The 17,843-nt window shown below is 37.1% G+C and overlaps 1 protein-coding gene across 7 annotated transcripts in view; it reads left to right on the plus strand.

Moving 5' to 3' along the window:
* The window catches only part of nhsl1a (NHS-like 1a), a 67,469-nt gene that overhangs the window by 47,717 nt on the left and 1,909 nt on the right, over positions 1 to 17,843 (plus strand). For 4 of the 7 annotated variants that reach the window (XM_051134159.1, XM_051134161.1, XM_051134163.1 and 1 more), the window contains exons 3-8: positions 4,501 to 4,628; positions 6,103 to 6,177; positions 6,800 to 6,986; positions 8,402 to 8,533; positions 10,277 to 13,393; positions 14,089 to 14,212. In XM_051134159.1, the coding sequence (XP_050990116.1) occupies positions 4,501 to 4,628; positions 6,103 to 6,177; positions 6,800 to 6,986; positions 8,402 to 8,533; positions 10,277 to 13,393; positions 14,089 to 14,212 (3,763 nt within the window). Of the gene's footprint in view, positions 1 to 4,500; positions 4,629 to 6,102; positions 6,178 to 6,799; positions 6,987 to 8,401; positions 8,534 to 10,276; positions 13,394 to 14,088; positions 14,213 to 15,649; positions 15,678 to 17,843 lie in introns of all 7 variants that reach the window. The other 3 variants (XM_051134160.1, XM_051134164.1, XM_051134165.1) reach the window with 2 other exon arrangements.

Here is a 17,843-nt window from a genome sequence, read left to right on the forward strand (position 1 = left end):
ATTTTTCTATATTCTTTGCTTATCTGTGAAGAAAATAATATTAACCTTTAGCAAAAACAGCTATCTAGGCATTGCTTTAGTTTTGTGTTTTGTAATCCTGATCCTGCAAACTCATAGCACTGTACATTTTGTATGTCTCTCTTATGTTGTCCATACACTACACGATTTTCAGTGCTGCCAGATGTTTTGGATATCATAAATTTGTCAGTCTTATTTACAAAATGCATGCACAAGATATGATACATAAGTGACATAAAAGATATAAGATCACACATGAGTAGAATTACCCTGTATCTTGCTCTCATTTGCTGTAGATAGCTGCAGATGTCATTTCTGGCCAAAACACATTTCACAATGCAAGACTCTGAATTGCAGACATGTCCAGATATTTAGCCTGCTAAATATTTCCAAGGCATAGTCAACACTGATAATTCACACTGTGTGATCTTCACTTACATTAACGAGCACAGAGTTTATGCTTTTGTCTGTGATCTCCAAAAAATATGTCAGCAAGTGAAAATCGGGCCTAAAATGATGTATTGTATACTTTGCGTTAGTTCTAATGAGCTGATGATGTGAATCAAGTGTGTTAATAGACATACAAAATGTTCACTGTTTCACGAAAACCACAGTTTTAGACTACAGCATTTCTAAAATCTTCTAAAAGCCAATTTATTGCCATTTAATGTTAATTTAATAAAGGTATTGGCATTAGTAACAATACATTTGGAAAAGAAGCATTAGTAGGCTTACCATGATATGTTTTCAAAGGATTAACATGACCCTCAGCATCAAAGTACCGGCTAAAGCCTTTTTAAAAATGAGGGTTGGCAGGAGATTTTCATTTTCCACTTTCAAATGCAACCTCACTGCAAAAAGTTCTCACACAGGAGCACAGACAACAAATTGCCTCTAACATCCTGTAAACATATGCATATCTTCTCCACAATTTTTGAAGAGATGTTTATCAGCCAATACCCATTAGCACTTAATGTACATTAGTTGCACCTGAAAATATTTCACATAATAGAAGTAAAATGGATTGTGAATGATGTTTCTTATCGACTTCACTCTCTCTGTGCTTCTGAATCTTCCTGGTTTAGTGTCTTTGCCTGATTTTGTTTCACTAACCTTATATCAATAAACTCCCATAGGGATTTTTAAATACCTTCCTGAACCAGCTTGAGGAGAGCCTAATGGCATCTGTCCTCATCATTTGACCTTCTGCTGCACTTGGGTATATTATCCTATACTAGGGAACAACATCACTCCCCTTGTATCTGGAAACCAGATATATTATACATTCATGGCTCTTCTTAAATTATCTCATTTGACCTTGCTATTGCCTAAATAACTAGTCCTCTGAGGTGCTCTGGAATGCTAATGTACCGGTGTGTGTTTGTGAACTGTCTTGGCTCCAGCGGGGGCAGCAGGTGGCACACCAAATGTCTGTTTTCCCCCTTTTCCCAGTGAGCTTTGGCAGGGTCGTGGCTGTTGTCTGTTTGTTATAATTGTGAATTATAAATATATATTTTTTTAATCTAATCTGCATTCATCGACCACCCACATCACAGATTTTAAATGTTTTTCCTCTCACTCTGTGAATCACAATGCGGCAGTTAAGAGTTGACTGCAGGTACTGCAGCTTTACAACAATCAATTTTTATTGACAATATAGGTTTTGATAACTGATTGGTAACCTTGGAACAATCAATTACTATCATCCATTGATACCCTTATATCATTCCAAACCTGTGTAACTTTCTTCCTTCCAATGAATATCAACAGAAAATGAGATGTTTTGCTAGAGTTTATAATAACTTAAAGGTGAATAAATGACAGAATTATCATTTTATGACTGATCTACTCCTTTAACCACTTCTTAGATGGTAGACGAAATGAAGACGAAGACGAGATGAAGCTTTTAGAAACATAAAGTTGTTATGGGCAATAAGCTGCCATTAGTAAGATGAAAAGTGAAAGGTCTGAAGTTAAGTCCTCTTAAAGGTTAAATCCCTCACACATGCTCTCTCTCTCTCTCACTCTTTGTCTATCCTTTACTCTTTGAGCTACTAACATATTAACCTGTAGCCTCTCCTCACTAATCACAGCTCAAAATGCACGGCTAATTATAATTATTGACTCCAGCGGAGTTTTTACTGATTAGCACTTTGTGAAGTAATATTATAAGCCTCCTAAAACACCCCACGCTCCTATAATAATGTGCTTGTGGTAATACGCATTTTTAGCAGTATTTGTTGGTTTAGTGATGATTTGCTGTGCTTTATAATTTATGTGATCTAAATAATCCTCTTGCCTTATATTAGTATACATTAAGAATGCAGGTCAAGCTGTTCTTGCATTAGGTGTTGTTTGCAAGCTTGCTGACACTGCAGGTTTGTGTTACTGAACTGTCTAATCACCTGGTCAGTGCCATATACAGTATAAATATAAGATTATTACAATTCTCTATGCATTATTAATATCTTCTATTCTCATTTTTATGTTTAACAGAAAGTTTTACTTTGGATTCTATTTATTTGGAGCATGAAGTAGGTGAAATGGGATTTGTAAAAATCCAAAAAGTGAATGTAAGACTGAAGGTTTGAATTGCTAGCATTTTATAGATTATAAAACAGTAACCAGCAGAGATATTATGCATTTTGTTCAAACTGCAAGCTACGCTGAACAAGGTGTTGTGTCTTATCATGAGCTACTGCAAGAAGATTAGGTGATTACATTGAGCTCTGCAAAAAGACAGAGGAGAGAGAGCGAGAAGGGGAGAGAGAGAATAGCTAATAGTGTTTCTCAGCAGGCACTCATTATGAAAGTGCCAGAGGAGGTGATCAGCTGAAATAAATGGATATGTCAGTGGCATTAGGTGGAGGTGGAGACCCCCACTCTGCAGGCCATCCATAACCCAGCAGTCAGTTCTGACATATTCAGGTTGAATTCTTAGTCCTACAGTAAAAACAGATACTAGGCTTTTATTTGGCTGGAGCTCTAAGTGACAGTAATCTATCTATCTACCTATCTGTCTATCTATCTATCTATCTATAGTTGAGGTCAAAAGTCTCCCCCCCCCTTTCAGAATCTGCAAAATGTTGATTAGTTTACCAAAGTAAGAGGGATCATGCAAAATGCATGTTATTGTTTATTTACTACTGTCCTGAATAAGATATTTTACATAAAAGATGTTTACATATAGACCACAAGAGAAAATAATAGTTGAATTTATATAAATGACCTGGTTCAAAAGTTTACATCCCCTTGATTCTTAATACTGTGTTATTACTTGAACGATCCACAGCTAGTTGTTCATGAGTCCCTTGTTTGTCCTGAACAGTTAAACTGCCTGCTGTTCTTTAGAAAAAGGGCAGAACTAAATGAAAAAATATGATATTTAGGCAAATAAAATAAAAAAAGTACACATCTCCATTCTGTTCAAAAGTTTCTCTATCTTCCTTTTGGAACATCAGTGAGCGTTTGAATCTCAGTCCCTCCGTTGTCCTCAGTGTGAAAAGATGGATCTCAAAATCGTACAGTCATTGTTGGAAAGGGTTCAAATACACAAAAATGCTGAAAAAAAACAAAGAATTTGTGGGACCTGAAGAGTTTTTCTGAAGAACAGCGGTCTGTTTAACTGTTCAGGACAAACAAGGGACTCATGAACAACTATTACTAAAAAAAAAAAAAAAACTGTGGATCATTCCGGTAACAACACAGTATTCAAGGGGATGTAAACTTTTGAACAGGGTCATTTTTTATAAACTCAACAATTATTATTTTCTCTTGTAGACTATATGTAAACATATTTTATGTAAAATATCTTATTCAAGTCAGTACTGAACAAACAGTTACGTGCATTTTGTATGATCCCTCTTATTTTGGTAAAATAATTAACATTTTGGAGATTCTGAAAGGGGGATGTAAACTTTTGACCTCAGCTGTATCTATCTATTTATCTATCTATTGTTAGAGCATGAGCCCACTGTCTATCATTTTTGCCCACTGAGGGCAAAAGGACACTATGGCTCTGCAGTTGTTCAGTAATTTGCTGAGTGTGATATAGGAGTCATCAGCTGTTCTGTGAAATCTCTTCTTTGCAGGGTGCTTATCGGGATGCATTCTATGCTGGCTAAAAATACTTTAATCATTCTCATTTGTTCTCAAAAACAGTTATGCGTTTCATTTGTTAAATTCTGTTGATGAGTAGAACGTGTACTTCAGCTGTTTTTTCTAAGAAATATTTTTTAGTTTTGCCTTTTATTGCTTCATTTAGTTCTCCACTGGGCAATTTTTGTCTGAAAGAAATAAATGTTTGATTTTATAGCCTCTTTGATTAATTAAATATTTGTTTGAACTGCCTGTGCACAAAAATGTATCATGAATTGGTGTTTAAATTCTTGCTGTAGACCTGTGATCTGCATTTAATAGTCTTTACATACTCATTAACCCTACAGATTGTTCATGATTGGATGGTTATGCTTACCTCTCCAGAGTGCGACAAGCTCAGGAAAGATGGATTCCGCAGTTCCCAGTACTACTCCCAAAGCCCTGCCTTCTCTGCAACCAGCCTTTGTGAAAATGTGCACCTGGATGAGGAAAAGACAGAGAAGAAAAAGAAGGTAAATCTAACCTTAAACGCAAATTTAAACACAGTCCTTTCCTTTACTTAACATTTGGGTCATTCTATAATTAGGGGTACATTTAGAAGTTGACAATGTGAAGAAAATGGTTTTCCTTTTTTCCAAATACCCAAACATGACCTCACATAGCTGCTTTGAAACAATCTATATTGTATATTGTGCTATATAAATAAAGGTGATCTGTAGGAATATATGCATAAATTACCATCTCTGTTTGCAACTGTCCACCATGTTACCTTTACTGGGTAACACAGTTGACAGGTAACTTAGTTGACATTTTTAGTGTTTTGGGCCTATACTCAACATGGAAGCTTAGAACTACTGAACATATGGTATGTTTAGAAATATATTTTCATAAACAAAATAAGTTTTAGTTAAACTGTCTTGTGAGATTTGTAGAAATAATACTTGTGTAACATTGTTGAGTCAATTAATCCACTCTTGACACAGGTTTGCTAGTTTAACCAATATTAGGGGAAAGAGAGAGAACATAACTTCTAGTGTTTCATTCATGTGCTTCTAGAGGAAATATCATCATACTGTGCAAATTATGCAAGAATGGGACAAACCATTCCTTTTTTAGTTGACAATGGATTTTCGGACACAGATTAAACAAATTGTATCACAATAAACACTTATTATTTTTGAAGCGCACACCCAAATGTCTTGAAAACCTAATCCAACTGAAGGCAAAACTATGAAATTAATTTATATTTGAGGTCATTTTCATGCTTTAATGCAGAGTAGAATGAGCAACTTTACAGAATCGGACAGCTGAATACCAGGTTTGTATGTGATATAAATATCATTTTTGAACAAAAGATTTGGCTTTTTCAACATATAGTAAATTGGATTGGGAAAAATATAATTGTGTACTAGAAAATTAAGCACTGGCTTTTATATTGATGAACATATATTAAAAATATACTTCACGGACATGAGATGTACCCACAATTATAGAATTGCTGTAGAATGTTGTCGCTAAAAAAACAACAACAACTTTAATTTAGTTTGGCTATGCAGTATGTCAGTTCATTTCACCATATTATCACCGAAAGTCAGTGGAAATGCCTTTTATGTAGCCCAAGTTGACATTCAGGCTTCATATTACAAATTTAAAAATGAGTGGATGGACATATAAATAAGAACAAAACTTGTGTTCATTTCAAAGAGTTGATTTCTTTAACTGTTAAGTTGTATAATAAGAGCTAACCTGCATGAAACAGACAAAGGCCTGTTTTTTTTCCTAAAGACTTGAAATGAACACATGATTTGGGTCACTTGTTTTGCACTGCCCCCTAGTGGTTATATGCATTCTAGCAGTGTAGTCCATCAATGAGTAAAACTAGAAAATATTTGTTCCACATTCTGCAATCCTATATAAAGGTAATGTCTCATTTCACTTGATGTTGTTTTGTTCTTTTATTCTCCATTTTTCTTTCTTCTCACCAAGCGGTTTAAAGTCCTAGACTGCCTATCACAGTCATGCCTCTCTCTCTGCTGTCATTTGAGATCTTGGAAAAGAAAGGTACTGCTTTCGCTGCAGTTGCTAGTCAGCAGTAGCTCTGTGCTGTGTAAAAAGTGGCTTCAGATCCTAACAAGTCCTCATAGCATCTTCATACACAACCTACTAGTGCTAGTCATCCGCCGTGAGCGTGTTTTCCCCTCAAAAACTTTGTGAGTATCGTAGATTATACAAATTAGACATAATTAGAACATAATTAGATTGTGTATTTCCCTTAAGCAATCTTGCAAATTTATAAGAACTGGTTAATGCAAAGCAGAACAACAAAAGAATCTAATTTCTTTCTGCCAAAAAATAAATAAATGAATAAATACAAGAGTGTCGAGACACATTATGGTTGAATACACTGACTGTAACACTGATCTCAAATTAGCATGAATAATTTAGAGAGTAGCTCTCCTCCATTCAGGGCTCCCCTGGGCTTATTGCTCAGAGAAATATTTCAGTCACCCGACGTTACTGGAGGGAAATGCACTCTGAGAGTCTTTTTTACTTTGGTCTCTTTGGAAAGCACTTAACAGTAGAAATGACCAAATATCAGACAATACCTATCACTGAGAATTGGCTAGGCTATCATTCACAGAAGCCTGACCTCGTTAAATCGGTCTGTTTGTGTTGTGTTCAGGCTTCAGAGTCACCTAATGAAGAAGAGAAGCTTGTGTACTCAATGCCACCTCAGACACCTCTGCTGGAACATGACATGGACATCCAGAGAAGCTGGACCAGCTGTCTACCTTTGCCCACTCCTGAGGAGAAGATGAGACTACAGGCCCAGTCGGTGGCCACTGATGTCATTCCCATCAACATTACAGGTACATCCATTGTTAAATCATGAAATATCACTTGTAATAAAGCTTACATTTTTAGAGAAGTGGCCTAAACTACTCTATTGTTAATCATGTTTTCAGTAAACATTTATTTTCAACAGTTGGTTACTAATAATTTCAGTGGGTTTGTCTAACTGCAGTTGTTTTCAGCTACACTTAGGGATGCACCAATATTAAAGTCATTTTCACATTATTATTGTCATAATAATTATTAGTGTTAGCATAAGATGAAAGCAAAGGTAATCTAAATGTACAAACAGGGAAAATGAGCATGCACAATGTTCATTATTTTACCATGAGTTGTTCATGAGGCCCTTGTTTGTCCTGAACAGTTAAACTGCCTGCTGTTCTTCAGAAAAATCCTTCAGGTTCCACGATTTCTTTGGTTTTTCAGCATTTTTGTGTATTTGAACCCTTTCCAACAATGACTGTATGATTTTGAGATCCATCTTTTCACACTGAGGACAACTGAGGGACTCATATGCAACTATTACAGAAGGTTCAAACACTCACTGATGCTTCAGAAGGAAAAAACGGTGCATTAAGAGCCAGGGGTGTAAACTTTTGAACAGAATGAAGATGTGTACACTTGTCTTATTTTGCCTAAATATTATATATTTTTTTCATTTAGTACTGCCCTTCAGAAGCTACAGAGGCTACATGTTTCCCAGAAGACAAAATTAGTTTAAAATTAGTTAAAAATTAGTATAAGCCAGTGCTTATTTCCTTTATGGAGCATCAGTGAGCATTTGAACCTTCTGTGATAGTTGCATATGAGTCCCTCAGTTGTCCTTAGTGTAAAAAGATGGATCTCAAAATCATAAAGTCATTGTTGGAAAGGGTTCAAATACACAAAAATGCTGAAAAATGACCTGGAGGATTTTTCTGAAGAACAGCGGGCAGTTTAACTGTTCAGGACAAACAAGGGACTCAATAATAACCATCACTAAACAAACAAACAAACAAAAGACACAGCTGTGGATCATTCAGGTAACAACACAGTGTTAAGAATCATGTGTATGTAAACTTTTGAACATGATCAGTTTTTATAAATTTAACTATTTTTTTTTCTTGTGGACTATATGTAATGTGAAATATCTTATTCAGGTCAGTACTAAATAAAAATAATATGTATTTTGTATGATCTCGCTTATTTTAATAAAAATAACATTTTGCAGATTCTCCAAGGTGCATGTAAACTTTTGGCTTCAACTGTACATCTAATATGGACAAAAACTGATCAGTTAAAAGATCTGTCTTTATTATTTGTAGATATATCATGCATTTTGTTTTGTGATATTACTTGCATTTCTGACTGCAGTGTAGTGTTGCACTCTGTCTCAGCATGAGGCTTGCCATTAATGAACAGCTATTAATTAATTTTCACACTCTATCTTTAGGTGAGAACTTTGACCGTCAGGCCAGCTTCCGTCGCTCTGCAGCAAACACTGATACTATAATTCGAAGACCCAAGAGGGTGCAAAGAAGAAAGACAATAACAGGAGTTCCTGACAACATCCAGACTGAACTAGGTAAGATTCTTATTCATACACTGAATCTCTCTCAAACAATTAAAGGTACACAGATTTTTTTGGGCATTTAGTAATTAGAAGATTTATACATGAAGGAACGAAATGCTTTAAAAAAAGAATGTCTCCGTCAGTGCCGATAACCTTGTGAGCAGCGCATCATTGCGCTAAGGGTGTCACGAGTTGATTAATATACACGTTTAACTATCAAATCTGGTGTTTATAAAGTGTTCATGAAGGTCTGTTTTATGGGCAAATTACTCTGAATTTACTCATATATTTATGGAAGTTTCATGAATGAGGCCTATTAAGTGTCATGTGCTAAGGGCTGGCATGACCTATTGTTGGTGGAAATGCATTTATCTAACCGCTAGTGTAGCATTTGTGCAATGCCATTGGTAAAGTTAACTTTTTCAGCATGATGCTGTATTTATGCCACTAGGTGTCAGTGTAGACCAAGATGTTGACATGTTAACACAAAATAAAGAGAAAATTACTGAATGCATCTTTAAGTACATGTTGGAGCCTGAAAATGTATAGATTTATGAACTTTTAAATCTGAATTACTATTTCAATGATTTTAGTGTATAATTATTTATTTTACTGATTATTATTTATATTATACTACATTCTGTATATTTGCAGTTGAGGTCAAAAGTTTACATACACCTTGCAGAATCTGCAAAATGTAAATTATTTTACCAGAGTAAGAGGGATCATACAAAATGCATGTTATTTTTTATTTAGTACTGACCTGAATAAGATATTTCAGATTACAAATAGTCCACAAGAGAAAATAATAGTTAAATTTAAAAACGCTGACCATGTTCAAAAGTTCACATAATTTTTTTTTGTGTTTAGTAATAGTTGTTGATGAGTACCTTGTTTGTCCTGAACAGTTAAACACCCACTTTTTCTTCAGAAAAAGTCCCACAATGATTTTTCAAGTCCCACAGATATTTTTTCTCAACATTTTTGTGTATTTGAACCTTTTCCAACACTGACTGTATGATTTTGAGATCCATCTTTTCAGACTGAGGACGACTGAGGGACTAGGGATGCAACTATCACAGAAGGTTCAAACATTCACTGATGCTCCAGAAGGAAACACGGTGCATTAAGAGCCAGGGGGTGAAAACTTTCTGAATTTAAAGATCAGGGTAAATTTAACTTGTTTTGTCTTCTGGGAAACATATAAGTAGCTTTTGAAGGGAAGTACTAAATGAAAAATTTAAATTAGTACTATTTAGGCTATTCTGTTCAAAAGTGTACACCCTTGGCTCTTAATGCATAATTTTCCTTCTCGAGCATCAGTGAGTGTTTGAACCTTCTGTAATAGTTGTATATGAGTCCCTCAGTTGTCCTCAGTGTGAAAAGATGGATCTCAAAATCATACAGTCATTGTTGGAAAGGGATCAAATAGACAAAAATGATAAAAAGCCATATAATTTGTGGGACCTGTAGGATTTTTTTGAAGCACAGCAGGCAGTTTAACTGTTCAGGACAAACAAAGATCTCATGAACAACTATCACTAAACAAAATAAACAAATCCTTCTTATTTTGGTCAAATAATTAACATTTTGCAGATTCTGCAAGGTATGTGTAAACTTTTGACCTCAACTGTATTTACTATATTTTAACAACAATCATTTTTTGATATGTATATATGTCATATCATTAAGAAAGACAATCAAGTCCAAACATACACCATATATCAATAATTTCCACTCCTTATTTTCTTACAGCAAATAACGAACAAGATGACAGAATCCACCCGATGGCAGATCAGTACTCCACCCTCAGTCGAGTGGGCAGCGTAAACTCCACCCTGAGACGCTTAGACACACGTGACTCCAGTTGCCAAACAGAAGAGGTGAAGATTGTTCCTCCCTCAGTACGCAGAATCAGAGCACAACGAGGCCACGGAATTGCCGCCCAAATGGCCAGCGTCTCCTCCTCAAGCAGCATTTCCACCATGAGTGACTGTAATGGAAATAGCTACACTCAGCTTAATGACAGTGATCAGAGCTTTCACAGTTTGCCACGACAAGGTTCTCACATCTCACATCAACACTGTGAACCAAAGTACAGCAGCTCCCCCTACAGGATGAATTCTGGCTCTACAAGCTCCTTGTCCTACCAGTTTGACATGCAGGATGGCTCCTCGTCCTCACTGCATATGCTCTCCGATTCCAGAAGCAGCACACTAAACAGCCCCAAACTTGCTGAAAATGCAAATTACCAAGGCTCTGATCAAAATAATAGCCCAAGCTTGTTCAGTCTCAGTGGTGCACTACAGAACTCCATTCTTTATGGACACAAAAGGACTGAGGATAACCAGACGCAATCACCTCATTCCTCAGCCCAGTTGCTTAGTACTGCTGATGCCTCGCTGTCGGCTGTCTCCTCCTGCTATGAATCCACAAACTCTCTCTGTACAGGCATCCACACAGAGACTGAGTCCCAGTGCAGCACACTTGATGGCAGAAACTGCGGCAATCGTAACTGTGTCCGCAGGGATTCCAACTTCTCCGAGAGCAGCAATCAAAGCTGCAGCACACTAACCACTGACCAGTGGACGTATGATGTTTCTTCAAAGGACAATGTAACCTCTGGTTGCTCCTCACCTGTCAGCCATATATACACCAGTGAGGAACATTCTCCCAGCAAGACAGACACAAGCTCATTGTTCTCTGTTGACAACGAAGGTTACTACACCTCCATGCGCCTGGACTCTGGCTTGAAGTCACATAGTCACGGCTCGATCAACAAAGCAGGAGACGCAAGGCACAGTTTGTATGAGTGCAAGGACCACCACAGTCAAGGGGATCGTGCAAGCCTGCACAGCAACCGCTCCCTGACTCGCAGCATTTCCCTGCGGAAAGCCAAGAAGCCCCCACTCCCTCCAGCGAGGACTGATTCCTTAAGGCGCAAACCTCAGAGGAAGTCTCACCACAATGGTTCGGTCCTTAGTGAGCAGTTGATCTCCAGTCTCCAGCAGTCCTTAGAGCTTAACCTAAAAACTTGCTCAGAACAGACACCCTGCAGTGGGTTTGAAGACCCTTGGGTTCTCCGACCCAGAAGCCAGAGCAGCATAAGTGCAGCAAGCAGTGGGATGTCTGCACCAGCTGCTGTTTGTCCGGTCACACCCACACACAGTGATAGCAGCAGTCAGCGCTCAGACTACGCAGAGTCGTGGGACTTCTACATGGATTACCAAGGTCCACGATCTGACCAGGGTCTCTCCTCCCAAATCACAAGATCTGCAAGTGTTGAGGAGAATCAAGGAATCACTGGCAATGCATCCTTCAACATCGGATTTCCATCGCCACACTGCGACAGTAGTGGGATTCAGTCAAAACTGAGCTCGTCACCTGACAAGGTTCACCGCTTGACGTCTCCATCAAGTGGTTATTCAAGTCAGTCCAACACCCCGACTGCAGGCACCCCAGTTACTTCTCTAATAAGAGCAAAATCTCCAGCAGGGAGGCCAAAACCAAAAGTGCCTGAAAGAAAGTCCTCCCTGCGGTCTTCTGTGTCGTCCTCCTCTACATCCTTGTCCTCCAACACCTCCGATTCCTTCAGAAGCATACCACTACCTCCACCTCTTCCTGACGTGACCATTACGTCATGTGAATCTTCTAGTCCAACAGCAGCTATGGTAGACTCAACCCCACCTCTTCTACCTGACTTATCCTCTGCCTTGGAAGAGAGACATAATTCGCTTTCAGATGCATCCCCAACATCTGACTCTATTGATTTCCCCCCTCCCCCACCTAAGGTTTTTGAATCTCTGTCAAGCGATGAAGATACAAGTAGTCCTCCACCTCCTTCGCTTCTTCCTCCCAAACCTTCACTGTGCATTCTATCTCCTCCTCCTCCTCCTCCTCCTTCACCACCTCCACCATTACCTGAGATGAGTCTTCAAACAGCAGCCATTTTGAACACAGAGAGTTGTCTTACACCTAAGAAGGTTGTGGAAATTGAAAAAGCACTAAACATCAACCACATTGGAGAGCAAGAGAAGACTCAGAGACCAGTAATCACTGCCCAAGCTCTTCAGATGGTGCAGCTACGACCTGTTAAGCTCAAGCAAATAGAAGATATGTTTACAGCAATCAACTTCGATGATTTTGAAGACCAAGCACATGAAACAAACTCAGGAAAGTCCCTGGAGCAACCGGTGACTGCCATCTGTGACGGTCAGTCTGAAAATGGTATGGATGCATCTGAACATGAATATTTTGATTACAGTTTTATACAAGAATTCCCTGAGGTGTCAACTGGTTCTCTACCTCCTGGCCTGGTCAGCAATACTGGGCAGAATGTTTCAGTGAACCCTTCTGAGACATCTCCAGTTTTATCTTCCCATGAGCTTCTTCAATGCACAAACTCCTTGGACTCTCCTCAAAGTTCTCAGCTGAAACAAAAGCCTCTTATATCACCTAAGAGGCCCAATCTTTCCCTTATTATACCACCCATTATGTGCCCACCTGTCTCTAATGGACTCAAGCTTCTAGAGGTTCATGAAGCACAAGAGACACTTGAGTCAGGGCAACTGAATGGCACGTCCTTGAGAAACGCAGCTGATTTGCAAGCACTTCCTTTAGACCTTGAGGTTGAGGAAGAGAGTGACTCAGACTCTTCAACCCCTGTGGTCAAAAGCAGATTGTCTCTCAGCAGTGAGCTGTCATCACGCAGTCTGCAAGACCTGCAACTCTCTGATCTCATTCTTCATGAGCATGACCTCGGCCTGAGTGATAAAGACTTTGGGCTCTGTGATGATAAAAGTACATCAGATGATCGTTCAAGCAGCAGCTCAGGATCCATCAGCTTTAAAGAGGACGAGCATGAGGAAAATGGTAAGGGCTTTTTTTTATTACTTGCCTAAAAGAGAGAAAGTTTCACTGTAGTGTGCCAAACAAATGATTGTGCCATCTAATTTACTATCAGCTTTATCCATCTGCAAAGCTGCATTTTTGTTGAATTACTCGATAATATTTTGTCTGTCATGACAACTCTCAGAAGGATTGACTGCGCCATCTAGAGTTTCATGCCAAAACTTTACATTTTACAATACTTTATTTCATAGCCTCAATGATCATCTGTCTTTCTCCCGAAAAGTTAAAGTAAACTGGTTTAATACACTTCCATCAATACCCCTCCAACCCTCCCATGCATTCCCCTTGTGGGTGAAGGCACAGTGGGTGCTCTTCATTACCACCCACACAGATCTTGTTTTACGTGCTACAGGAATGACTACAACTCTATGATTCTTTTTATCTGTTACATAACTAGTTACCCCCTTGAATCAGTTAAGAAAGTTGAATGAGAGCCCTTGAGTGTGGCAGTTAATATTCTACCTCTGCAGTGCTCACTAAGTGGAGTTATTGCACAACAGCAGGACTACCAATGGAGTTTGAATAATTTAAGGAGCAGAAAATGTCTGTTGCAGCATGGGTTTTATGCCTTACTTATTTTCAGTCAATGTAGGCTCAGCCTCCATTGTTTCTTCTCACTGTGAGAGGTAAGCTGAGTGTTTTTGTGTGGGTTGTAGGTGCCGTGTTTGACTCGAGCACTGAAAGCGCATCTAGCATTAACGCTAACGGAGAGGCTGTGGAGGAGATGGTGACGCCTGCTCGTCCCCGTACTACAGAGGACCTCTTTGCTGCAATTCATAGGTAATGTGATGTTTTCTTTTATTTTGCTAGTAAAGTCTGCTTTATGCATAAAAGTAAAAATGTTATTTGGATAAATATAAGCATAAAAACTGTGCTTACAAAGGTGCAGGTTAAAAGGTTTACTAGATCGTAATATGTACCATGACAATGCAAAATTTACTTTGTGTAAATTATATATTTATATAAAATAAAAAACGTACATTTGCATAGAAAGTATTATTGTATTACATTTGTATTGACCTGTAAAAACACCTAACAGTTTATTGAGGTAAAGTCAGACTATTTAATTCTCACTCATTTGTTGTCCCAATTCTTTCAAGGAGATTAGTGACCATCAAAAAGAACTTTGTTTTTGTCTAATTAAGAGGGGTTGAGCAAAATGCAGAATTGCATTAACCTGGCTAATAATTACAGGAAGACTATTTAACTATATGTTTTTCCTCATATTAGACCAATTTAGCCATCAAACAGATTTTTATTAAAAATAAATACACTAAATGCATTATTAAAAACTATGCTTATAGTTAACTCTATGTACAATTATATTAACTACTGCATTATAATTCAGCTTTAATACTTCTTTAAATTCAAATTTAACTTGTGACCCTAGACCATAAAACCAGTCATAAGTAGTACAGGTATATTTGTAGCAATAGCCAAAAATACATTGTGTGGGTCAAAATTATCGCTTTTTCTTTTATGCCAAAAATCATTAGGATATTAAATAAAAATCATGTTCCATGAAGATATTTAGTAAATTTCTTACTGTAAATATATCAAAACTTAAATTTTTATTAGTAATATGCATTGCCAGGAACTTTGTTTGTACAACTTTAAAGGCGATTTTCTCAATATTGAGATTTTTTTTTGCAGATTCCAGATTTTCAAATAGTTGTATCTTGACCAAATATTGTCCTATCCTAACAAACCATACATCAATGGAAAGCTTATTTATTCATTTATTCATGATGTATAAATCTCAATTTCAAAAAATTGACCCTTATGAATGGTTTTGTGGTCCAGGGTCACATTTGAGGCTTTAGAAGTTTGTAACATCAATTTGAATTCATTAAATAAATCAGAAATTAAAAGGCATTTTCAGTTCAGCCAGTAAAGCTATTCATTTTTTCATCAGAATCAATATGAAATTAATAGTAATATAATTTTTAAGAAATAATAAATGATTACAAAGATTGTCAATTTATACAAACAAATTTTTAATTCAGTTGTTTGAGTGATACAAAAGTATTTATTTGTATTGAAATATTCTACATTTATAATGTCCATGATCGTGGTATTTAGGATGGTCTGGACAACGTTTATGATACTGACTTTTATGACAAACTAGGATATTTTAAACATTCAATTTTAATGAGTTGTGTCATGTGTTTATGCATTTGTGTTGAATCATTTGTCTGAACGTGTCATCTGGAGCAGTCTACGTAGACAGAACATCCAATTACAGGTGTGGATTGGACTGGCAAGTAATCAAGTCATTGGCTGGTGTTGTCTCCCTGTAGTTTGGCTATAGGGTCAGATTACACCCATAATCCAGTAGCTCCCTTAAAAGAATTGATTATCCTCTTTTTGCCCTCTCTAATCCCCAAGCTCTGCTTCACAGTGTTTGTATTGTGGTGTCACACCTTTTGTTAGGTCAAAAGTTAAATGTACTATGTATTTCAACCAACCTGAAAGTAAGCAAACAGAGCTGGGAAGATTATTCTGATATGACTGTCATAGCGTTGTAGGACAGAACTAAAAATCAGATGATGCAGTGTTATTCTTAGAAGTTTTGTCATTATTAATTTGTGTGAATCAAAGATTAATGCCTAGAAAGAACTAACATCCAAGTGCTCCGATTAAACAGTCTTAAGGGAATATGATGTCCTGAATCTTAAGGAAACATGGCGGTAGATGTGGAATTATTTAAATGCAAAGTTTTCTAAGGGTATAGCAGAATACAAAAACTATTTCTTATAGCTCAAACAAGATAATAAAAGCATTAAAGTAGTAATATCTACTTCTATCATATCTAGTAGACAGTAGCATCTTTCTTTTTAAAGGATTAGTTCACTTTCAGAATAAAAAAATACTGATAATTTACTCACTCCTATGTCATCCAAGATGTTCATGTCTTTCTACTTCAGCTGAAAAAAACTTAGGGTTTTTAAGAAAAACATTCTAGGAATTTTCTCCATATAGTGGATTTCACCCAACAGGTTAAAGGTCCAAACTGCAGTTTCAAAGCAGTTACAAAGGGCTCTACACAATCCCAGCTGAGGAATAAGGGTCTTATCTTTTAGATTTTCTAAAAAAATGAAATTTAGATACTTTTTAACCACAAATGCACGTCTTGCACTAGCTCGATCTCACGCATTATGTAATCACACACGCATGACGTAGACAGAATTACCATCCCAGTTTTTACAAAGCAAACATGCAAAGAAAGTCAAACACCCTTTACAAAAAAGGGTAAATCAACAATGTTGGGCGATTTTCACGTTGTAGGAAACAATGAGATGGAGGTTTTCATCCTACCCTACAATTTTGAACAAAGTAGACAGAAAAAAAACTAACCGTGTGTGACTTTTCCAATGTGACTACGGAATGCGTAAAGACCCACATGCACAAGACGAACATTTGTGGTTAAAAAGTAGACATTTCAGGATTTTTCTTCATATAGTGGACTTCAATGGTGCCCCGAGTTTGAAATGCGGCTTTAAACAATCCCAAATGCGGTTGTAAATGATCCCAGCTGAGAAAGAAGGGTCTTATTTAGCAAAACGATTAATTTTTAAAAATACCATTTATATACTTTTTAATGTCAAACGCTCATCTTGTCTTACTCTGCCTTAACTGTTTTTTTCCGGTTCATGACAGTTAGGGTATGTCGAAAAACTCCCATCTCATGTTCTCCCTCAACTTCAAAATCGTCCTACATCACTGTTTTGTCTTTTTTTTTAAGGGTGTTTGATCTTCTTTGCATGTTTACTTTGCAAAGACTGGGTCAGTACTTCTATAGCAATGTAAGATGATTTTGAAATGATTTTTGAAGTGGAGGGAGAAAATACAATGGGAGTTTTTTGACAAACCCTAACTGTCATGAACCAGAATACACAGAGTTCAGGCAGAGCAAGACAAGACGAGCGTTTGAGGTTAAAAAGTATTTAAATTGTATTTTTTAATGAAAATAACTGATCGTTTTGCTGGATAAGACACTTCTTCCTTGGCTGGGATTGTTTACAACCGCATTTGGGATCATTTGAAGCCACATTTAAACTGCATGTTGGAAGTCCAAACTCAGGGCACCATAGAAGTCTATTACATAGAGAAAAATCCTTGTGTGCTCAAAAAACAATTTCTTTACAACTGAATAAAGAAAGACATGAACATCTTGAATGACAAGGGGGTGAGTACGTTATCTGTAAATTTTTGTTCTGGAAGTGAACTTCTTTAAACACAAAAGATGTACACACTTAACCTCTACCAAAACCTTATAGTGTCCTTGGCATTTAATGCCAATCTGATAACCTTCAAACCTGATCATCTTCAAACCTAAAATTCATTATAAAATTGAATCCATTCAAAATTTTTAAATCTGAGACAGATGCATCTGTTTAGAGTCCTAAAA

This window comes from Labeo rohita, chromosome 17, assembly GCF_022985175.1.
Source record: "Labeo rohita strain BAU-BD-2019 chromosome 17, IGBB_LRoh.1.0, whole genome shotgun sequence".
Classification (NCBI taxonomy): domain Eukaryota; kingdom Metazoa; phylum Chordata; class Actinopteri; order Cypriniformes; family Cyprinidae; genus Labeo; species Labeo rohita.